Source organism: Aspergillus glaucus (genome assembly GCF_001890805.1).
Source record: "Aspergillus glaucus CBS 516.65 unplaced genomic scaffold ASPGLscaffold_9, whole genome shotgun sequence".
In the NCBI taxonomy this organism is placed as follows: Eukaryota; Fungi; Ascomycota; class Eurotiomycetes; order Eurotiales; family Aspergillaceae; genus Aspergillus; species Aspergillus glaucus.
In genome coordinates this window covers 828,566-850,985 of record NW_019170461.1, presented here as the reverse complement: position 1 = coordinate 850,985, position 22,420 = coordinate 828,566, and the positions used below count along the sequence as shown (strand labels likewise).

At 47.7% G+C, this 22,420-nt stretch overlaps 11 protein-coding genes across 11 annotated transcripts; 4 read left to right on the top strand and 7 right to left on the bottom strand.

Moving 5' to 3' along the window:
• Window positions 1-820: 820 nt before the first annotated feature.
• ASPGLDRAFT_46736 (uncharacterized protein) lies at window positions 821-2,068 on the top strand. The gene has a single exon (XM_022546515.1). It carries the CDS (start codon window positions 851-853, stop codon window positions 1,736-1,738), a length of 888 nt encoding a protein of 295 aa, XP_022401521.1. The 5' UTR covers window positions 821-850; the 3' UTR covers window positions 1,739-2,068.
• Window positions 2,069-3,818: 1,750 nt separating this feature from the next.
• On the top strand, window positions 3,819-5,518 carry ASPGLDRAFT_46734 (uncharacterized protein). Its single transcript, XM_022546514.1, has 3 exons — window positions 3,819-4,417; window positions 4,543-5,038; window positions 5,098-5,518. The coding sequence occupies exons 1-3, from the start codon at window positions 4,018-4,020 to the stop codon at window positions 5,297-5,299; spliced, it is 1,098 nt and encodes a 365-aa protein (XP_022401520.1). The 5' UTR covers window positions 3,819-4,017; the 3' UTR covers window positions 5,300-5,518.
• A 185-nt stretch (window positions 5,519-5,703) lies between these two features.
• On the bottom strand, window positions 5,704-6,147 carry ASPGLDRAFT_35279 (uncharacterized protein; the record flags this gene model as incomplete). The annotated part of the gene is made up of 1 exon (XM_022544543.1): window positions 5,704-6,147. The coding sequence occupies one exon, from the start codon at window positions 6,145-6,147 to the stop codon at window positions 5,704-5,706; it is 444 nt and encodes a 147-aa protein (XP_022401519.1).
• Window positions 6,148-7,663: 1,516 nt separating this feature from the next.
• ASPGLDRAFT_35277 (uncharacterized protein) lies at window positions 7,664-8,056 on the bottom strand (the record flags this gene model as incomplete). Its single annotated transcript, XM_022544542.1, has 1 exon — window positions 7,664-8,056. The coding sequence occupies one exon, from the start codon at window positions 8,054-8,056 to the stop codon at window positions 7,664-7,666; it is 393 nt and encodes a 130-aa protein (XP_022401518.1).
• A 2,706-nt stretch (window positions 8,057-10,762) lies between these two features.
• ASPGLDRAFT_1475073 (uncharacterized protein) lies at window positions 10,763-11,694 on the bottom strand. Its single transcript, XM_022541933.1, has one exon. The coding sequence runs from the start codon at window positions 11,527-11,529 to the stop codon at window positions 11,122-11,124; it is 408 nt and encodes a 135-aa protein (XP_022401517.1). The 5' UTR covers window positions 11,530-11,694; the 3' UTR covers window positions 10,763-11,121.
• A 758-nt stretch (window positions 11,695-12,452) lies between these two features.
• Window positions 12,453-13,375, bottom strand: ASPGLDRAFT_46731 (uncharacterized protein). Its single transcript, XM_022546513.1, has one exon. It carries the CDS (start codon window positions 13,055-13,057, stop codon window positions 12,623-12,625), a length of 435 nt encoding a protein of 144 aa, XP_022401516.1. The 5' UTR covers window positions 13,058-13,375; the 3' UTR covers window positions 12,453-12,622.
• A 160-nt stretch (window positions 13,376-13,535) lies between these two features.
• ASPGLDRAFT_1475036 (uncharacterized protein) lies at window positions 13,536-14,458 on the bottom strand. The gene has a single exon (XM_022541932.1). It carries the CDS (start codon window positions 14,175-14,177, stop codon window positions 13,776-13,778), a length of 402 nt encoding a protein of 133 aa, XP_022401515.1. The 5' UTR covers window positions 14,178-14,458; the 3' UTR covers window positions 13,536-13,775.
• A 210-nt stretch (window positions 14,459-14,668) lies between these two features.
• Window positions 14,669-15,532, bottom strand: ASPGLDRAFT_1517071 (uncharacterized protein). The gene has a single exon (XM_022542285.1). The coding sequence runs from the start codon at window positions 15,508-15,510 to the stop codon at window positions 14,911-14,913; it is 600 nt and encodes a 199-aa protein (XP_022401514.1). The 5' UTR covers window positions 15,511-15,532; the 3' UTR covers window positions 14,669-14,910.
• Window positions 15,533-17,605: 2,073 nt separating this feature from the next.
• On the bottom strand, window positions 17,606-18,860 carry ASPGLDRAFT_46728 (uncharacterized protein). The gene has a single exon (XM_022546511.1). The coding sequence runs from the start codon at window positions 18,360-18,362 to the stop codon at window positions 17,967-17,969; it is 396 nt and encodes a 131-aa protein (XP_022401513.1). The 5' UTR covers window positions 18,363-18,860; the 3' UTR covers window positions 17,606-17,966.
• A 1,022-nt stretch (window positions 18,861-19,882) lies between these two features.
• On the top strand, window positions 19,883-20,742 carry ASPGLDRAFT_1474532 (uncharacterized protein). Its single transcript, XM_022541930.1, has one exon. The coding sequence runs from the start codon at window positions 19,982-19,984 to the stop codon at window positions 20,438-20,440; it is 459 nt and encodes a 152-aa protein (XP_022401512.1). The 5' UTR covers window positions 19,883-19,981; the 3' UTR covers window positions 20,441-20,742.
• On the top strand, window positions 20,650-22,000 carry ASPGLDRAFT_25462 (uncharacterized protein; the record flags this gene model as incomplete). The annotated part of the gene is made up of 2 exons (XM_022543488.1): window positions 20,650-21,761; window positions 21,823-22,000. 2 exons carry the CDS (start codon window positions 20,650-20,652, stop codon window positions 21,998-22,000), a joined length of 1,290 nt encoding a protein of 429 aa, XP_022401511.1.
• Window positions 22,001-22,420: the final 420 nt, after the last annotated feature.

Below are 22,420 nucleotides of genomic sequence, written 5' to 3'. Positions count from 1 at the left end.
TCATGAGTCTTGGCAGGTTTATTATGTTTATATACCCATGGGTACCCGCAAAATATCCGCGGGTAGCAAGATGATAAACATGACCGCCCGCAAAGGCCTTGCAGGTAGCAAATCATAACCATGGCTGCCCGCTTGCGGCCAGTAATCACTTTTAAAACTCGCTCTTCTAGAGCTGCATTCAGAGCGGTTTGGCATGGATTTTGGATTAGACCTCACCCTCACCCGCAGTGAGGGTCCAGGTTAGGTCTGACCCTCGTGAGGGTGACCCGCGGGTAACTTGCAGGTGGTCAAACAAGAGAAACAGTTGAACCTTGTGGTCTGCATAATTTATGCAGATTTTGGCTGTAGGATCCGTATTATTTATCAGTGGCTGATAGTGATAAAGGTACATACTAGCGCCGCCACACTACCTGTTGATAAAACCCCTCTTCGTCCTGTAGATATATTTTTCTTCTTTCTTTTTCTCCCCAGATTTGACATTCTCGTTGATGGCTACACTAGTTTAGATAGGGATATCAATTCATTATTATTACAAGGCACTGAGGTGTTGAGCCGTCACAGTCACCAAGGTACTTTAGGGACCCTGTAGCTACTACTTTTAAAGCGTCACCATCGCCGTCTACCATTGCAATACTTCCATCTTCGTCAAGTCTCACTCATTCAGTTGATCAATTAATCGATCAAAATGGCCATCCTAAACACAGTCCCTCCCCAATCATCCACAATCACAAAACCAAAACTCATCAAGAAATCCAAATCCAAATCCCCAACCTGCATCCTCCCCACACTCCCGTTGGAGATCGTCGAAAAGATCTGCGACGGGCTCAGCACTCGCGACCTCGCCTCATTAATGGGAACATGTCGCGACGCGTACCGGTTAACAATACACCGCTTCGCGCAGCGATATACAGAAATCTACATAGATTTTTCGCAGGCGTATTTCGATCACATTCATGCTATTGCCTCGAATAAGGTGATGAGGGAGTATGTGCAGCGATTGGTGATTATGACTCACGAGCCGTATTTGGGGAGCGGTGTGAATTGGGAGTGGAGCATGGCCGGGCATGTGAAGAAAGCGATGGATATGGCTGTTATTAAACGGTTCAGAGATGATTTGGTGTTGAGGTTGGTGAATTGTCGGTCGTTTATTATTTCGCCGGTTGGACATGCACATACAGAAGAAGAGCAAGATAGACAGTTCAATCCTGATGATGCGGCTTGTATCCTGCTGGATATCATCGCAGATGCTTCCTTACCTATCAAGATTTTCTGGTACGGCAAAGGAATGAATTACACATCCGACATTATGAACATCTCCCGATTACCCAAAGCCCTTTCCAGCAATCCCGGATTCAGAGCCGGATGGAGCGCTCTCGAGAATCTGCATCTGGAACACGAACCCACGCCATCAAATTATTCATTCCTTATGGATATGATTCTGCACGCTCCGAACGCACGCAAGCTGTATCTCAGTCTTGGACCGAAGGATTTGGCTGTCGAATTCTTCTCCCAACTTAGCAGATCAAGCAATCTGCCGAGTAACCTGGAACGAGTGACGTTATCATTCACAGCCATCAAAGCAGATGATCTCATAACCATCTTGTATCAATCCCGACATAGTCTCCGACGACTGATTTTAAACGGCGTCACCAGTTTATCAGTTGGGTGGCTTACATTCCTTAGCAAAACGCAAAGCCTGTTTCCGGCACTTGAAACAACCGCGCTGAACATGTTCTAGTGTGAAGGCTACATTATCCTTTTTACTGCTATCAAGGGTTATCCATCTGAACCAAAACAGATGTTTAAGCTACAAGCTTGCAATTATCCTGCCTTAGAGGGGAGTGGGATTGGGAAGGCGGATATTATTGCGATTACTTATACAGGGCTTGAAATGGGGACGGCGTTGGATGTGTTATTGAAGGCGTATGAGGAATCGGGTGGGATGGAATCGATACTGATATACCCTGTTGAGTGTTCTGTAATGGGTGAATGAAGCAAATGAAATGTTTTATAACAACAAGGCCAGTAGACAAACTGAACGTTGCGAGACAGTAAAAATGTTGGGTTGAGTATCTTCGTTGATTAAAGTATGTGAAATATATTTTCTAAAATTTCATTTGTCTAATCGAATACAATCTGCCAGTTTCTCATCTTCACGGAATCATTTTCGCTTTTCTGAATCGATCAAAAGCCACATACCAAGCCCCCTTGACATCCTTCTCTTCTATATTCCTACTCCAAGCACGATGCATTTTAGTCAACTCCAACTACCGATCAAAATCAAACTGGTTCATCAAGAAATTACAAACCCCCTGAACTCCCCTTGACTTACCCTTGACCAGCCCACCTCTCAATCCATACTTCCTCTCCATATCAACCTACTTATTCTGATTTTCAGCCACAAAGCCATCCGGATCCGGACTAGACCTCGGCATGGGTACCCAAATGGGTAGAGGCCTCTGCCCATTACCCATACCCATAGACCCATGGGTACCAATGTAGTACCAATTTCCCGCCCATGGGAGGGGTCCCACTACCTATGGGTAACCCATCGAATACCCATGCATGCATAACTTTCCTAATTAGGATGTATCATTTGCTGATTCAGCGTAATAGGCTTAAGTTACAGTAAAAAAAACACATGTTTTGGTCATTATCACGGCCTCGGAATAGTAGATAATAATGAATCGATGTTCCTATCTAAACTATTGTAGCCATCGACGAGAATATCGAATCTGGAGAAGAGAAGGTCTATCTAGGTAGTGAAGGGTTTCTTATATGGGTTGTTGACAGCATGGCTGCTTGTTCGAGTAGCCGCAATTGGATGTATCAACTGTCGCTACAGTGCTGAGGTGTCATGTGTGAGCCATCACATTGCTTGGATAGCGGCGTTCGTTGATATCAGCCACTGCGGCGGCTTCATGGCGTCAAGCTAGCGTTACGATGTCAAGCCGTCACATTGTACAGAGTCCCATTGCAAAGCCAGTTTCATCAAAATTCCAGATGTCATCTTCATGGATCCCATATTCTTGAATAGCTGCATGTACAGTCTCAAACCACTGATTTAAGACTTTTGGATCTTCCTGCTTTGCACGCTGATATGTAATCCTCCGATTATAACTAGTTATCTTGTTTGTAATTCAGGACGGCGCCTTATGAAGGAGGAGGCCCAGTTGACTCCAATAGTTGCAGTAGAATCTTGTATACATTTATGAAGTAAAATCTGCGCCATTTCACGCAGATATTGTGGTCGAATTGAAAGTCCTCGTTTATCTGCATCCAGCAGTTGCTTGACAAGAGCTTCCTCTTCAAAATCCGTTAATTTATGGCTACTGGCGCGTGTTTCTGATCGTGATTTCTTTCCTTTAAGCCGATTGCGAAGGGTAGCTTCAGATACTCCACAAACAGATGCAACCTCTCGGTTTGACTGGATTTTTTTATTCTTGATGGCTGAGATGGCCATTTGCATTCGATTTTCTTTAGAAAGAGGCATTTTTATATGATGAAGATAGAGAAAAGCCGCATTGAAGAATATGGTCATGAAGATATTTGGTGGGGCGGAGAAGGTGCGCAACTCGGCCGTTGATTACGTTATGTGTAAACATGGTGACCTCATTGACATTCATTCCGTCAGGCATGCAGGCATCAGAATAGCCCGCATAGCTGCACAACTATACACCGCATTATCATTATTCCATTTTATCCCGACGCAGGGACTCAGGGCTAGGGCTGCGTGACCATCCACCAATAATGCAGCATTCTCGTTCTCGTGCCCACAGCCCTGACTCAAAGGATCGACTCATCGGCCCTCCAATCCTGACGCTCCGGCGCGTCACGCTCGGTGGGTTATCTTGGTCTTATCTGTTCCTTCGCATCCCCGCTCTTCTTCCTCTTCTCTCTCCTCTATTGTCCACCACCTTGTCGCGTACAAATAGTGTATACTGACCGACAACCGCTCTCCTACATCCCGAAACAAGCCCCCTCTGAATACCCGCTCCGACCGCCTCTCCGTTCACAATGGCCATTCATCCGGAACTGCACCAACCGCACGACCCGCCCCAGGGGTCCTTAACACCTCAACAAACCCACGCGATATCCGCTTGGACCGAACAGGCGACGGCTTCGCTGGAAGACCTCACTCTCTCTGAATCCATCACCGTCAATGATGAGAGCCGGTCCTTGCGTGGCGCTTCGCTTCCGTTGACCATCCCGCTCGATGATGTCCCGGTGACTGATCACCGGTCCTCGCGCGTGAGACTGGTCACGCGAACGAGCGCGCCCAAGGAACCCCAGGAGGCGAAAGTACCGACCGTGTCGTTCCGGAAGAGGGAGCCGCTCCATCGGGATAGTCTGAGGAGGCGCGAGGCCTTGCAGAAGGGGAAGGATGGGAGCCGGAGGAGACAGCGTTGGGAGAACGGTATGTCTTGAGCGTTAAACGGGAAGTAAAGCGCAGCGCCACGGCGTATATACGCTCATTACCGACCACGACGCACCAAAAGCTTTGCATTGAACATCGCCTGTGAATGCTGACCACCTCAAAAGACCGTCTGCTCCATAACCCGTGGGCTGAACCTCCCTCTCCGAACGACTGGGTCGTTGGGCCTACCTACCCCCGTCACGAGCACGTGCCGTACTACCTCGCTCCTCTCTGGGACCATCACTATGCACACATCGATAAGAAGACCACTGTCACCAAGGAAGAGAAGCACCGTGTTCCAAAGGAACTGCGCCTGAGACTGAAACACGCCCGTGCGGCGCGTGGCATGCTCCGGGATCTTGAAGAAGATATCAGACAATTCATCCACAACTGGAATGAGAAACAGCTTCTGCTGCACAGGGAGGGCCTCCAAGATGCACCAGAGTCTGACGATTCCGAGGATGAGGTGGTCTTTGTGGGACGGAACGGGCAAATGCACGATTCACCTGCGCACAAGACTAGACTCCAGGAGATACGCGAGGCCATGTACACGCATGATGAGCGCGACGGGGAGAAGATGGTGCTTGAGAGTCAGGTTGAGGATCGGGCTGCTGGGTTCGGGTGAGTGCACACAATTTGGGAAAGCGCATGGAAGAACGAAATACTGATTGACATGATAGCCGTTGGCTCGTTCATTCGATCGCTTCGTATTACGGCCTGCACACCTGGTCTATCACAGTAGGGGAACCGGCGCGGCGTGAGGCCTATGTTGGCTTCCGTCCACCGGCTCCTGACAGGCGTGGCCTGATTTCGGTTTGTCGCCAGGAGGCTATGATCAAGCCTGGAGAGGCTCTTCCTCCGGCTCTCTGGACTCAGATCTAGTTACACCGGGTACCGTATAGTTGGATAGTTACAATGATTGGAGTCTCGGGTTCGTTTTGTTTGGGTGATCTACTTGTCGACTGATATAATGGATCTTCTAGGGTTGGCTTCTGGGGCAGTTGCACATATCTTGAATGATCATAATTGTCATGTCATAATTGAGTATAAACATGCAGGGGTAATCGATCCGTATTCGGTCCTCTGGCCGTAAGCACCGTTCATAACCGCCCTGCTGCCCATCTTCTTAGCAAGACCACCAAAAGACCAGGATATCAGTGAATTCACCAAAACCCCCTGCAAAAGAACACCCCCAATACGAGACCACCAACAGACCCAAAACCCGAACCAAGCCACCACGACAAACCCCGACAACCCAAACATAACACCACACTCCCCAAACCAACTTAAATCCTAAACATCGCCCGCTCATACCGAAACCCATCCTCCCAGACCTCATCTTCCGTTTCTACCCTTCTCTCCAGATACTTGTAGCCCATGATAGGTCTCCGTACCTTGACCACGCAATCCCCCCTGCTCCCACTCCCACTCCCGCTTCCACCACCTCCAGCACCAACACCAGCACCACCTGCCTCACTATCTGCACAACCACCACCAACCCTCCTCTTCTTCGTCCAATAAGGATCAAAGACAATGTTGTAGAAGCATATTGCAACCGCACTACCAGCCAGGCAACCGTTGAGCAGGTGGAGAGAGAAGCTGACGAGGGTGTCGCCAGGGTCAATTGTGGTGTAGACGTTGACGCAAGCGAATGCGGTGCATGTGATTATGAGGGTGGTGAATTCGCGGAGGGGAGTGTAGGGTCTGGTGTAGAAGATTTGGTGTGGCATCGTTGGAGGGTGTTGGGGTTTCGGTTGGTTTGTTTCGGTGCGGTTCTCGAGGCTTGTAGAAGTGGTGATTCAAGATGAAGCATTAATCGGTAATTCAGAGTAGGATGCTAATCGGTAATCAAGAGTAGAGGTTAATCAACGTATGCGAGAGAATGATGAGGTTAGTAGGAGAGAAGAATTGTTGGGGTACGCTGGACGGAAGGTATGGGAGGTAGGAACCCTACTACATTTAGTTTCGTCAGATCTATACAGGAGCATCAACTGATAAACACAAAGTCCAACCCAATTGATTTAGCTGTATACTTTTCAACCAACATGGCAATGAATACAGAGTAAAGCTTCTGACCCTAATACCTCTGCTTTGACCTTTATTCACCAGTCAACCGATTCCAACGCCACCAGAAAGCCATACTAAACAGTCTCACCCGCAAAACAAAAGCCATCACACCAAGAACGATCATTTATACGCATCGAAGAAGCCAAAACCCAGAACGAACGCCCATCACCACCAACCTAACACGGCAACCACCAACCCAACCCCAACAGAACCGCAGAACAACAACAACCCAACTCAGATCCGTACAATAGCCTTATCATGTTTCTTCCCATCAATCCAAACCCAACCAACAGTCTCCACCCGATACTCAAACAGCCTAAACCCTATGATCGGCCTGACAACAGTCACGGGCTGTCGATCCTCCGCGTTTCCACCACCTTCATCAGTACTGTAACCGTTGTCTCCAATCGCACGCGTCGAGGGCCAGCGAAACACAGACGGATCAAAGATAATAGCCAGGAAACAGACGGTACAAATAATGCCCACATGCCACTTGAGATAAGCTTTGAGAAGCGAGGGAGCTTCAACTGCGATAGATGCCTCGCAGACGGAGTAGATGGCGGTGACGACGGCTATGTAGATGAAGAGGACTGTCAAAGAGTAGGGTCGGTCGTAGAATATTTGATTCGTCATGGTTTGCGGGAGGATGGTTTTCGGTTGAGAGTCGTTTTTGATGTGGATATCGGAGGTTATGGTATTTTTCTGGGAGATAGAAAGAAAGTGGAGGATATGGGGAAGTTCTGGGGGGTATGTATTTGTTTTGGGATGGAAGGACCGATACGGGTAGGAACCACGACTTCCTATTCTGGTTCAACTCCATACAGACTGGTGGCTTTGGTTGGCTTAGCTATGCGCATATCAACGGTCATATACTATGTAGGCAGACTTATAGTAGAAAAAAGAAGACTCAGTTGCAACACCTGTCATCGTTCCAAGCATAGCATAGACAGGTGATCGAACAGTGTACAGAAGCCTCCAACTCGAATCCCCGTTTCTCTGCCATTTCATTCATCTCAAAAAATACATAACTCGCCAATAACCATGTACCCGATGACCCTCATGCCAAACGAACTCCCCCCTCCCAAAAAAAAAAAAACAAAAACAAAACACCCACCCCACACAAAAACCAAACCCAATCAAACCAGTGACGGACAGCAGTAGACAAAGAATCCGAGCAAATCAGGCCAAGAAGATAGCCTTTCTATGCTTGACCCCATCGAACCACACATCATCAAGTTCACCCGGCGTTTCGAGTTGGATCTCCAGGTGCCGAAAACCCACAATCGGTCTCTTGACTCTGATAGCCCGCTCCCCATCTCCGTTATTGACACGTTTCTTCGTCGTCCAGCAAATCGCAGGATCCCACATGATAGCCAACATGCATAAACCCATAGCCGTGCCGAGAAGAAGGCCGAAGATGGCGCCAAGGGTATTAGAGACGTTGGGAAAGTGGAGGCGGGAGATATAAACGCAGTGGACGCACACGCTGGCGAGGATTAGGAGTATGATGGAGATGAAAAAGTAGAGAGGACTGCAGGGTCGTCCGTACAAGACTTGATAGGAGGGCTCCATGTTCGTTTGATTTTCTTGCGTGGGATCGGGTCTTGATTGGATGCGGTTCGAAGTAGTTTGGAAGAAAGCAGAGGATGGTGAGGGTAATATAAGGAAAGAATCTCGGGGTCAGTCTTGCGACATGCTCTTGCCTGCCTAGAACGCTAGAAACGGACGGAAGGTGCGATGTTGCTAAGGACGGCGAGGCAGGAACCATAGCGAGGTGAGGGCTTCGTAAGATCTATACAGGAGCGCCAACTGATAAATACAGAGCCTGATCCGATCAACAACCCCCACCACTAAGACCGCCAAATTGACCCAGAAACCGCAACCAAAACACCAGGCCAAAAAAAATCAACCCTAACCGACAGACCACGGACGCACCCCCAGAAGGCAACACCAGACAAACCGAACCCAATCACGTCCAAACCAAGGCTTGCTCATATCAAAATCCATCCAGCCAAACCTCATCTGCCGTCTCAATTCTTCTCTCCAGACTTTTGAACCCCATGATCGGCCTTCTGACGCGGATAATCCGTTCCGCCCCACCTCCTCCGTTTGCCTCTGCGTCCACACCACCACCGCCAACCCGCTTCTTTGTAGTCCAATACATGGTAGGATCAAGTAGTATGCTCACAGCACATATTCCAAGCGCACCACCGACCAAACCACTGGCTACCAAGTTGAGGGCGCGGAGTGCACATGGTGTATATGTGGATGCAGGCAAATGCGGCGATCATGATTGCGACAATGGTGAGATCTGTGATCGGACTGGATGATTGTAGGTAGAATGTCTGGTAGGACATTGTGGTTTGCTTTAGAGGATGTGTAGGTATCTGATATGGTTATTTTCGACGCAGCTCTCGAAATTAGTAGGGAGATGATAATTGAGAGTAGAATGTTAATAGATGTATAGAAAAGGATGGCGAGAATAATAGGAGAACAGAATTCTTGGGAACATTTTGGCAATCTGTTTTTGTCGGCCTAGAGTGTCGACACTAGACGGAAGGTGCGATGCTGTTAAGAAGAACAGGCAGGTAGGAGGCCTTCAGCTTGGTAGACACAATGGTACCCTTCCGCCATTCGCATTGGACTTCTGAAGGGCAATCGAATCAAAAATCGTGTCTCTACCGTGTAGTCTCAGTAAAGCAATGTAAGCGTATAGGCCACTTAAGACTAACGTAGTATGTTAGCTCAGTTGGTAAAGCCGTGGGATAAGGTGGCCACCTTATTCAGGGCCCCGGATCGAGGACATGCTACATTTTTGTCTTTTTGTTTTATCTTTCGTCCCAACACATCCGTTCCGGCTAGGTTACAGTGTAGTCTATGCAGTGAATGTAGCATGGAGGATTAAAGTGAATTCACTACTTTGTACTCTGTAGCCTTTTGCCCGGACGTCAAGAGATGACTAGACAAGACAGCGTGTTGATACTTGGAATACATGGAAGTCCTGCAAACATCATAAACTGTATACTATTTATCATGCCAATATTCCTGGTAGTAAAGGTAGCGTAGCCCATAAGGAGGCAGTATATTATATACACAGGTAATCCCGAATTTTATTACCGCCAGTCTAAACCCAATCACGAACAAACAAAGTACCGGAGAAAACAAATCCAATTCCCAGTAAAACAATACTTACGACCCAGGCGACCTTTTACAATTCAACCAGCCTTCACCCTAAAACCATCCCATCCTAGCACCAGTCAACACCAACCACCCAGCAACACCCCAAACCCGACAAAAGCGAACACGAACACAACCAAACAGCTCGGGTAATTCAAATGATAGCTTCCTCATACATGAACCTATCCAACCAGACAACCCCCACCCCCTCCGGCGGCTCCACGCGAATCTCCTTGTTTCCGAACCCGATAAAGGGCTTCTTAACGGTCACCTCCCGGACGTCCCCTCCATATTCTCCGTCATCAGCGCCTCCAACCACTCTCTTCGTCCACCAGTATACAGATTCAGGATCCAAAACAATGGCCACAAGACAGATGCCAATCATGACTCCCAAGTGTGAGCCAATGCAGAGGGCGAGGGGGATGAGCTGGGGGCATATCTCGCTATCCCGAGGCCCGAGCTCCTGGTAGAGGAAGAAGCAGAAGACGTTGATGAAGATGAGAATTACAAGGAGAGTGAATGGTTTATACGGCCGGTCGTAGAAGACCTGATAGATCTTGGCGGCCATTGTTGTTTGGGGGTTTCGAGGGAGAGTTCTGATGCGGTTTGTTTTTGCGAGGATATGGGGGTCGCTTGGAGGATTAACGTAAGTGAGACGAGAGATGTATGGCGTTCGCGAGAAAATACAATGATAGTAGTGGTGTTGGAAGAGAAGAGAAGAGATCTTGGGGTTCGTTCTTTCAGCAGTGTCTAACTTAAAGTGGAAGGACCGATCCTGAGCACAGGCAGAAGCCGGGGACTCTCTGTACTGTGCTCAGCTTCAATTGACCTACACGATACTTCGTAGTTCCAATGTTGATCAGAATTATCAATTCAATTAGTTGGCTATATGTGGTAATGATGATTTGGTTGGCCGAGGCGGGTTTATGGTGAGATTTTTTGGAGAGGTTGATGGTGCTGATGGAGGAGAGAAGAGCTTGGTTTGTCTAAATTGGGATGGAAGAAGTGGTACACGAGATACGCGCATCTATACTGTCAATTGGGTCATGTACCCATTCCTGAAACACTTTATTGAAATTAACTCTAGAGAAAAATGAGGTTCCCAAATATCATGAAGCAGTTTGCATTTTTGAACCATAATGAAGGTAGTATAATATACACAGCGTGAAAGCTATGAAACTATAGACTCTGATAGTCGCTCCTTCTGAACGAAAGAATACCCCTAAGCTAGGGTTCAAAGAACGCTCCAGTATGACCATTTAAACTAAATATTTACACCCCATACCAAACGAATCCTCCAATCCACCTTCTGACACGAAAATCCGAACGCCAACCCATCACCAAAACCACCAATCCCCCAACACCACCGGAAACCCAACGAAGCAAGCAAGGGTCACGCAGAACGAGACGAAACAAAGACGTTGAAAACCGAGCACAACCAACAAAACCACCCAACCAGCTCAGATCCTAACCAACGCTTCATCGTGCCGGAACCCATCAATCCAACTATCCCCCAGCGCCTCAGGCGTCACAAACCGAACTTTCCAACGCTCAAACCCAATCAAAGGCCTCACAATAGTGACCTCCCTTTCCTTTCCATCTGCGTCTCCCTTTTCTCCCCCGTCCCCATATTCCTTGATCCTTTTCTTGAAGTAGAATTCCGTGTCAGGGTCTGTGATGAAGGCTAGCAGACAGACGAGAACCACGGATCCTGCATAAATGCCGAGAATGAAAGGGGACTGGGCAGCGTAGTTTACACCGACCAAGTAGTGGACGTAGACGAAGGCGAGCGTAAGGCAGGCGATGATGCCCCACACGAAGGAGACGTGATAGGGGCGGATGTAGATTATCTGGTAGTTCTTCACCATGGTGGCGGCCTTTTGCTTGATGTGGGGTTTTGATTGGATTGAGATGAGTTTTCGGAGAGGTATGGAGAGAGTTTATTAGATTAAGAGTGCGTTATGATGGGATAGCTTGAGAATGCTGATTGGGATGGAATAGTAAGAGAAGAAAGATGATGGTGGGAGAGCAAGGAAGAGAGAGAGAATAGTTCTCGGGAAATTTTGGGTGTCGTTTTCTGCGTCGAAACTGAAGCGGAAGGAGTGATGCAGGCAGGTACGAATCACAGGGGAAAGCTTCAGTCTTTGGTCAAGTTTATTTTGTATACGGTAGTGTCAATTGGTTAGGAACAAGGTTAGTTTAATTGGGTGAATTATAGATACCGTAGCCAGTATGCTCTATGAACGAATATTGAGCATTGAATCCGATAATAACCCTATAGAGATGGTTGACATCGTCGTAAGAGGGATAACAACCGTAGGAACTGATATTTCACGTCGATGAGGAGAGAGTGGAGGTTAACTCGAATATTTCTCTGGGGATTTGGGAAGAATCCAGTGGAGTAGTATAACGTATCAAGAGGTTTCGAGGTAGAGGATGGCGATGGTGAGTGTCGGGAAAGAAGAAATTCGGGGCCGGTTGTCTCGTCCACTTAGCGGTGCCGATGGAATGGAAGGAGTGATACCATTGGGGCAGGCAGGAACAAGGGACTTCTTTGCTTCATTAATCCGCATTAGGCCTAGCATCTTAGAATTGAAAACAAAGAAGAGAATAGCTACTGCGTAAATCTCAAATAGGAATTTTACAGTTCCATCATTCAAGTTGGTGATTTTGAATGCTTCTAAAGAGTCTTGCTGGAAATAAACCATTTTTAAAGTAGTCTGCCACTGGGAACGAGCAACGAAAGTAGCTTCAAGCAGTGAGTGATCAAGACAATCCATTCCGCACTCTGTCCAACGCAGTGCTTTCTCGAGAACAATCGAACAAACCCAGATACCACTAATGACCAGACTAAAACAGACAACGACCAAAGATGATTCTATGTCTTATCAGTAACTAATACCCAACATGTCAGCACCAATCCCAAGCACAATACATCAACGCAGCGCCAAACAAATCACCTCAAATCCGTACCAACGCCTCCTCATACCTGTACCCATCAACCCAAACCTCCCCATATTCCATCGCACTCTCCAAGCAGTATTTATAACATTCAAAACCAACAAGCGGCCTCTTCACTTTGATCTTCCGTTCCAACTTTCCCTTGTTGTTTTCTCCGTCATCAACAGAACATCGAATCAACCTCGTTGTAGTATAAGTCATCGCCGGATCCATAACAATCGCGAACACACAGAGGATAATAGCGAAACTGATTTCGGCGTAGGTGACGAGGTTCGTAATAGCTGGGATAGGGGCTGGGAGGTGAGGCTCACGCGAGTTGTCCAAGGTAAGGGCGAAGGTAAGACAGGAATAGGAAAGCATGTCGAGCAATATTAGAATGAAGACAATGCGAGCATCGTAGGGACTCCAGTAGAAGGTCTGGGTTGAGGCCGACATTGTGCGTTGCTTTCGAGGGTTTGTTTTTTGTTCGGATGGGGATGTAGTTTTGAAGGTTTCAGACGGATTCGATAAAGTAGAAATGTATTTTGTTTTGAAGTGGAAGACATTGGCAGTAATAAGTAATAAGGATCTTGGGAGATTCTGGCGGTTTGTTTTTGCCTGCTTTGTATTACTGTTGGTGCAAAACGGAAGGGGCGAGGAGCGGCGCCGGTTCGGAGTAAGCGCAGATTGGAATCGCAGACCTACATGTTTTCTTCAGGTAGATACGACAGTGTCGAATGATCACAAAGGTTTCGATTCTATTCGGTTCATTAGGTATTTCTCCGTTGAAGTGGTCGAACAACAGAGATAGGATGTGTTTGGGTAATGAAAGATTGAATGAATCCATACTCCGTGCGCTGTAGAGCCCTTGTTTCCCAAAAACAGTAAGAGATTATCGAGGTAGTAGTACTATACATTCACCATAAGCGGGAGAGATGCACATAAGCAACACCAAGTGATACAGCCTAATCAATCCCACTGCTGAATCTTCCTCGCAGCTTCGTCCACAGTTCGTTCCATCGAAGGACTACCTAAAATCCACGGAGCCACCGACCACAAAGTCCGCCACCAAAAGACGAATGCTCCAACACAAACCACCAAAATATCTCCCAGCCAAGAACCAACACCAACCCAAACACCAACACACACCAAAAACCCCAACCGATCCAACCCATCAAAGCTCAAACACAGCCCGTTCATACCTTGCCCCATCCCACCAAACATCTGCCATCCCAGCCGGTGAATCCAAGTAGTACTTGAGATTTTTAAACCCAAACAGCGGACGCTTGACCTTGTACTTGTATGAACCTCCACCCCCACCGCCATTGTCCTGAACCTTCCTCGTCTTGCTAAACGTAATTCCCGGATCAATGAGTATCGCAATAAAAGACAGCCCCAGGACGAACGTAAACTCGGCAACGCAGATCAGGTGTAGGGTCACTGCGACTTGAGGCTTTGCGAAGACGGCGGCAAATTTGAGACAGATATAAGCGACGAGGTTGAATGCGATTATGATGAAGAAGGAGAGGGGTGAGTATGGGCAACGGTAAAAGGTCTGGACGTTCTCGTTCGGCATTGTTGCGGGATCCCGTGAGGTTTGTTGAAGAGGAGAGTGAGATGCATTCGTTTGTTGATTCGGTAGAATGTAGTTTGGTGTTTTGGAAGAAATCAATAGAGTAGAATGAGAGGTTGAGGTTGTGGGTATGGGAAGAAAAGGGATCAAAGAGGAGCCCTGACGGTTTGTTTTGGTCTATTTACTAGGTCGACACTGGTGGAAGGAGCGGTACTGGTCGAAGTATACGCAGGAACCGGAGATTTGTAGACTTCATAAACCATCATCAAATCTAGATATAGGAGTATGAATTCGTGGACATGAAGATCAATTTGATTGCATCGGCTACGTGCTACTTCAGTGGTATCATTGAGCAGTAAACGATCAGATGGACCGTTTTCGCCTTCTACAGAGAGTAGAGATGATGTTTCCCGTAAGATGAATATTCGAAGCAGTTATCATTCTTTTGCTCACCGACAGGCAATGCAAAATAAACCATAATTAATATATAAACCGTAACCAATTCCGAAGACCCCAACCATCACTCGAGAAGTACCCTTGAAGAAACCACCACGAAAACCAGCAACAAACCCAGCCAAACGATCTAAACCATAAAAATACTAACGAGCGAGGACCGTTCGAGCAAAGCCAAATAGACAAGAAACTCCCAAGCAATCCGAAACGCCAACGCTGAAACACCATCCAGCACAAACGAACCAGACCGACGCGAAAACAGAGAGACAACCAATATAAGCCATCAGATTTCCCAGTAGGCATCACGATACAGATTGCCCCTAAACCGGACACTCTGAGGCATGGTGTCCTCGTCAATAACCATCTTCTGGCTCCGGAATCCGATTAAAGGCCTTATAACCCGCAAAACACGTTCCTCTCCACGGCCACACGCGCGGTATCCCCCATTTCCTCTTTCTCCCGAGCCGTCCTCACAGATGGTAGCGTCTTTCTTGCCGGAATTATCATCGCGATCGCCGGTCACGTAGCCCACAACCTTCCCCTCGACAGTCATGATGGCGGTGCATTGCTTGGCCTTCGTGGAAGGAGGACAGGCAGGGACGAAGTGAGAGTCAGTGGTTATTTCTTCATCGTTGGTCCTAGCGACGACCTTCTTGGAGACGTAGTTGACCTTCGGATCGAGTATGATAGCGCAGAGACAAACAACGGCGATGAACGCGAGTAGAATACCCCGAATGATGGTCAGGACGGTGCAGATGCAAGGCGAAAAGAGGGCGGCTATGGCCATGAGGAAGGCGTAAATGGCGACCGTGGGAAGAATAAGGAGAAACAGGAGAGTAGGTTCATACGGGACCATGTATAGGATCTGGTGTGAGGATGCCATTTTGCGCTGTGGTAGGAGGATTTGGAGGTAGTATATGGTTCCACTCAAATAACGACGTGGAGAATGGTAATGGTAGCGAGGAAGAAAGTAAGTAACTTGGGGATTCTGGTGGTTTTGTTTCTGTCTAGTGGTACTGACAGTGAATAGAAGGAGCGATGCCCGTGCGGAGTAAGGGCAAGTACGGAGTAGGAGCCGCGAACTCCTATGCTTTGTTGAACTCCATTAGATTAGATACAATGGTTTCAATTGGTGGTATGTGCCCATTATTCTGTGTTAGCAGGTAGTTTAGTCCAGCATGGACGATGATCGTTTTATAAACCTCTATAAGCCACTCCAAACTTGAGAATCACTCAAAAAGAAACGCCATTAAAAAGTACCGGGGAAAATAGCAATAAATTAAACAAAACAAAAAACCAGCACACACAGAAGCAAACCTCGTCCTTACTCAATCAAATCTCAAACAACGCCTCTCCATAGAGGACCCCATCTGCCCGAAGATCCCCCGGTGTATCATTCGTATCCAAGCTCTACTTGAGATGTTTAAAGCCAACCAACGGCCGTATAATCGTGACGGTACGTCCTTCTCCATGGCCACCCTCACGGTTCTCCCCACTGGCTGCTACCTCCGGATTATCTTCACTGTCAACGGTCTGTCTCTTCGTTCTGTACGTAATCTCCGGGTCAAAGAGAACTGCAAGTATACATGTGCCAAATACGAACGTTAGCTCAAGGGTGCGGATAACGGTTAGAATGGTGGGGGGGGGGCTCGGTTAGGGTGCTGAAAACAGCGTAAGAAGCGACGGTAAACCCGATGGACATGAAGATGCAGGAGGGAACGTAAGGTCGGGTGTAGAAAGTTTGGTTTTACCCTACTGATGAAGGTCGCCGCAACGGTAATTCAATTTAGTACGAGAGGAACCGTTGATTCAGATAATTGGTTTTTGCGGCTGTCTGACTACAGTCTATACACACTTCCTTGGCGTAATCTAAGTAAAGGTACAAGATAGAACAAGAGGCGACCAAATGGACCCATCTCTCAAATTTGAACGGAGTTGAGATGGAATAAAATGGTAAAGAACCAGTAAGGCCATGGTATTCAAACTCCAGTGACGCGCAGCAATGAGTCTATAAGTCCCAACCTCGACGACTTTGATAAAAGTGTCCCGTGTTCCACCCCAACGAAGCCAACCCTTAAACTCAAACAAGCAATAAACCTAGCAAAAAGGAGATGTACCCGATCTATCCAACCCCAGCACCGACCGAAGCCAAACGCACACCAAAGACAGACCAACCCTCATCAAATCTCGAAGAAAGCCCTTTCTTCCGGTGTATCCACGTACAGTTTCAAACTATTGAACACAAAAAAGGGCCGCTTGACCTTAATCATCCGCGCTCTACTACTCCAACTCCCATCCTCACCGTCGCCTTCAACCTGCCTCTTTATGGTATATGCTGTATTCGGATCAAAAATAATGGTCAACACACACAATAGAACGATGTCGATGAGACAGCCGATGCTGAGGGCGTTGAGGAAAATCGAGAGGTAAGACCCTCGGAGATCGATGTGGAAAGGTAGATGGGGCTCGATAATGTTGAGGTAGATGTAGAGAGTTATCCAAAAGCCGATCGAGCCAGCGAGTCAGCGAGCGCCATAGGGTAGGGAGTAGAATACTTGTTGGTTCTCACTAGCCATGTTGGGCGCTTTGCGAGGGTATGTTCGTGATGTTTGTTTGTTTGAGTGCAACGTTGAGAACTTTAGTCAGGATTGAGGTTTGAGGGTGGAATATAGCTTTCTGCCTAGTTTCAATTACAGTATACAAGTTAACCCATGAAACTTTTTTTTTTTTTCGGAGCAGTTCTAGATAATAGAAAGAACATATAATCATTAATACGCTCAATTATGATCAGACTGCACCGTTGATGGATCTATAAACCCAATAAAGCGAAAATCCCGTTCCATCCAATCCACCCGTTGACACAACACATCAGCACCATGTCAATAGTAACCGAACATACGTCACACCATAGCAATTCATATTAAATGCGAAAGAGAGCCTTCTCATGCCGAATCCCATCAACCCAAACATCCCCCAACGCCCCCGGAGTCTCGACGCGATATTCGCAAGCCTTGAACCTGACCAACAGCCTCACATAGCTGATTGACTCTTTATCTACAAGCACTGGTATATAGATGTAGGGCAAAGGATTGTTGATCAGGGACTCCATTATCGGTGCTTGGTAGCCGCTACAAGTGTCGAGGTGGTTACGTTTCCCGAATAGGAGCAACAATGGAAGAACCAAGAGGTCAAGCTAGTAACATACGGCGATGAGAGATGTTTTCGAAATTAAAGGGTTTCAGAAGACGACAATAAACCCAGTTAGCAATACCCCCCGATCCATTCAATCCATTCAAAAGCCACCCAAGCATTAAAGCCCCAAAGCAAACCTAATCAGCCCTATCCAATACGAACCAGCGCCTTCTCATGCCGAACACCATCGACCCAAACATCCCCCAAATGCTCCGGCGTCTTCTGTCGATACTTATACCCCTCAAGCCCAATCAACGGCCTTTTCACCGTGATGACACGTCCTCTTTTCCCATTTCCTTCAACCCGTCTCTCCGTGGTATGAGCAGTCTCCGGATCGAGAATAACAGCATACGCACAGGATGATAGGATTACGCTGAGACTGGCAGCGCGGATAAAGCTGGAGATGTTGTATAGGAAAGGGGATAGGGGCTTGGCGAGTTTGTTCGTAAGGATGTAGGAAGTGGCTGCGCAGCCGATGGAGAGGAAGATGGTGCGAGGGGAGTGAGGGAGGGAGTAGAACGTTTGGTGGTTTTCGTTTGGCATGTTGTTTCGCATGATGTTGGGGTTGTTTTGATGGTGTGTGAGTTAGTTTGATTACAGTCTTGAGCAGGGATGATGGTCATCGGAGAAAAAAAATCCTTCTAGGTGCCTAGTGTCGAGGAACCATGGAACATCTACCGCGTCACTTCTAGATGACAGTGTTAACTGGCTGTAACGGGTATGTTCCCGAATAGGATAAGATGCGATGATGTCATAGCCTTCAAAACTCCGGATTCCCAGACGATCCGCTAGCGATCGGACCATTTCCCCTCCAATTCAGCGTGGATGGACATGCCCTGAACGGGATGATTATGAGGTGGGATGTCATGTCATGGCAGGATATTCTTTACTCCGTATGCAGAAATGTTATCCATTAGTGAAATTTAGCTGTCATCGCATCGCATGCAAATCTGAGTGGTCAGATATGCGTGTGATAACTCAGGAGCGAAATCGGAATCCCTGTTGAGGGAGAATAATCGACAGTCAATGATTCGGTCCGATCCGTAGTTGTACCGTGGTACAACGTCGCCTAATTGTGCTCCCAATTGTAATATCCGCCTTGCGATGCTCAGTAAATTCCAGCCTTTATAATGCTATAAATATTGCCTATATTCGAGTATAGTCGAGACTGCGCCCTCTTGGGCAGCCACAAGGCGCAGTCGGAGAACCACTAAAGTCCGGGACGAGAACGTTCTCCAGTCTACTCCGTACTCTCCAGGTCTTTAGGCCCAACAAACCGAATTTGAGATCCTGTTGCCTACCTGCATGACAGGTGAAACAATCGGGTATAGTCTGCAGGGGTAGCAATGGTAACTGCGCACTCCGTACTCTGTACTCTCCGAGAGTGTGATCCATTTAACACATACACCGCACGACCTCTCTCCACAAACGGTGTAGCTCATTGCGACGAGGACTGGATTAGGCGCTGCCCTGCTATTGTAATACCGCTCGGTCGATAATAAAGCACTCATAAGAGTCCGGGGATTACATATTCTCGTCAGCGTCAATGGCTGGCTGTAATGATAATAGCGCCAATTAATATCACCATAATAGTCATCCTTCCGATTTGCGGCCTTTTTGATCAGCAGCCATGTCAATAATGTGAAGTATAAAACACTTGGTGCCAAGTAATACGCTCGACCGCCGGATGGTTATTAAGTTCTGGAATGAGGTGGTTACAGGGCCCTGCACGTCAGGCGCGAATGGGAGAGATCCTTCCAAGATCTTCGGGGTCGGTGTCCATTAGGGTGGATGTCAGGCTGCTGGTGAGGCAATAGCTTGTCTCGTGGTATGTGTCAAATGAATATTCTCTATTTCCACTATTTCCAATCGATTCTGTCAGCGTCACTTTTAGAGGGGAAATTTGTATCACGGATTTGGCTGACACCGACGGATTATCATCCTCGCGGGTTTTGCTCTTCATCCCACGACAAAAACAAGAAATAAGAGACAATTCTGACACCCAAGAATGCCAATCCTAGCAAAGCCCCAAGAATGCGGCTGTCTGTGGAGGAGCCCCGACTAAGACCGGCGGTGGTTGTAAAAAAAGAGTAGGACAGTTCAGTGCTCCTCCTCTTCATACTTGGGCGATCAACGTGTCTTTCGGCATCATCTGTATCTTAATGTATCTTATTTCCCTGCGCCACTTAATGCTCAAATCCCGCATGTTTTCTTTTTTATTTTTTATTTTTCTTTTTCTTTTGGACCCAAATTGTCGCCCTGTTTTAATTCTCTTCCGCTTTGCCGGTGCTGCTGCCATATCCACCACTACCACACTGCCTCTGCCTTACTTGTGTTGTGTGCCTGGCTTGCTCACTCTGGGCGGCATTCCTGTCTCTCTTGCTTCATTCTTATTATTAGACTTGGATACCGCTGTTTTCGTGTCTTCTATTTTTTTTCTCCTTTTTTATTTTAAACAACTCTCCCCAGCAACATTGGACCCAAACATCTCTTTTCATCGTGTCTTGCCTCTATCCACATCCGCCCACGTGAATCGCGAATGTGTTGTCGACCATATAACACACAAGTCTCGCAGATTATTCAAACCCCGTGACTCATTTTTTCTTCTTTCTTCTATTTGAAAGAATGTTCATTTTTGTCTGACTGCATGATTGAGCTCTGTTTGTTCTGTGTATAGCTTGCTTTGTTTACTACCATTTTCTTTGCCCTTCCCAATTTAGCGGCCCGCATCATACCGCGCCCAACCAGAGTTATATACGGAACCCGTCACAAGATTATTTCGACTTACCGCGGAGTCCGCATGCGTTGGCGTTGTTATATTCGCGCCATCATGGAAGCTTACCACAAGTCGCGTCGTGCCTGCCATAGCTGTTTTCGACCAGGTACCAGCTCCTCAACGAACAGTGAAGCTTCCGCGCGCTCGAAGAGCACGGCCCCTACGATCTACAGCGATCATCGGCCCACGTCGAAGCAAAAAGAGAAGCAGCCTGTGGACCCCGAGGACGACGACGAAGAAGGAGTGCTCGAGGGTGTCGAATATGGCGACGATGATGAAGTGTTCGCGATTGGCCCCAAAGACTCCGCCTCGACATACGCATCAACTGTCCCCGAAGAGCTTCCGGAGGAGGAGCCTCGCTATGTGGTAGTCGACCGCAGACCTGAGTTCTTCCCGACAGATCCGCTTCCGTCGAATCCGCTCAGCTTTGGCGACTTGTTTCCCTCGTCGCGACGGCTTCTTATTCGACATGATGATTCGACGCTTGATGGGAACATGAACCTGCGCGTGGATGCTTTGGTTCCACACCGGGCTGGGTTCCAGCAAGATATCACCCTATTCCATCTTCGCATGTACGACTTGTTCTCGAGGAAATTCTCTTTCCGTCGCTACTGTCGCGACTCAGGTCGCGAGGTCTGTCACACCGAGAGAAAGAGGGCTTCGTCTCCTGGCCTCGACAAGCGATTGACTCGTTCGTGGAGTACTGCTTTGGCAAGTCTGCGATCAGGCCATGGGTCTCCAGAGAGAAGACGCCGGGATTCGGGATCGAAATCTATGAACGATGCACCAGTCGTCCCGACTGATGAAGAGTTTGACCAAGATGACGACGATCGAGAGCAAATGCCATTCGTTGACACGACAATGATGGAATTCTCGAACTATGCTCACGTTGAAGTAAAACGGGGGATATCAAAGCACTATGAGTTTGAGTACTGGACAACCAAGTACCAATGGCGACGGCAATGTCGAAAGGAGGGCAATTTGCGCGACCTGGTGTCGTATTACTTGGTCAACATGCAAACGTCCAAGACAGTCGCCCACTTGGTTCCAGATATCATGACCCCGATGGAAGCCATCGAGGAGGAGGACAAGGGCGGTTGGATACCACCATCATCCCTGTGGATCAGTGAATCTTCGGAGTATGAAAGGATGACGGATGTTGCGGAGTAAGTAGATCATGAGATCCCCTCTTTCTTACAGGGCTGCAGCTAACAAAACTATCTGCAGTGCAATTGTGGCTACTGGACTGATCGTCTTGGTCGACGATTGCATCCGGCGTCGTTGGCACTCCAGTCGGTCTGCCCATCTTTTGGATCCGATGAAGGCCTTTTCCTCCAAAAGTATCGACTTCCTGGGACCCAAGCGCCTCATCGATGAAGTGTTTCACCGCCGGGGGTCAGCATGAGCTATAATTATGACGAATATGATGATTACGACCACGAAGGAAAGCTATATTGGATGTTATTTTCGGACGGTGCAACATGGCAAGGGATGGTGGTCGAGAGCGACTGCAGTCTTGATATAATCGCGGGGGTTGCCAGCACAGTATCCCACCGCCATTCCTCGAGCACAGAAGAGGAGCTCGGACTACTGTCGGAATGAGAAACTCTGTTTTGATTGGAGATCTCGCGTGACATTCACATTCGGCCTTCGATCACCCTTGCGCATCTGCATCGACCTGAGCTTACGCCTAGACTTTTCCTATGCTACTAATGACTTGACGACAGCGCATATGACTGGCTATTTCTTTTGTTAATTTCTGTCTTGTTTAATATCACATCTTGGACTTTTGGACTTAGGCATCTTGGTTATTTAGGGTTGGGCG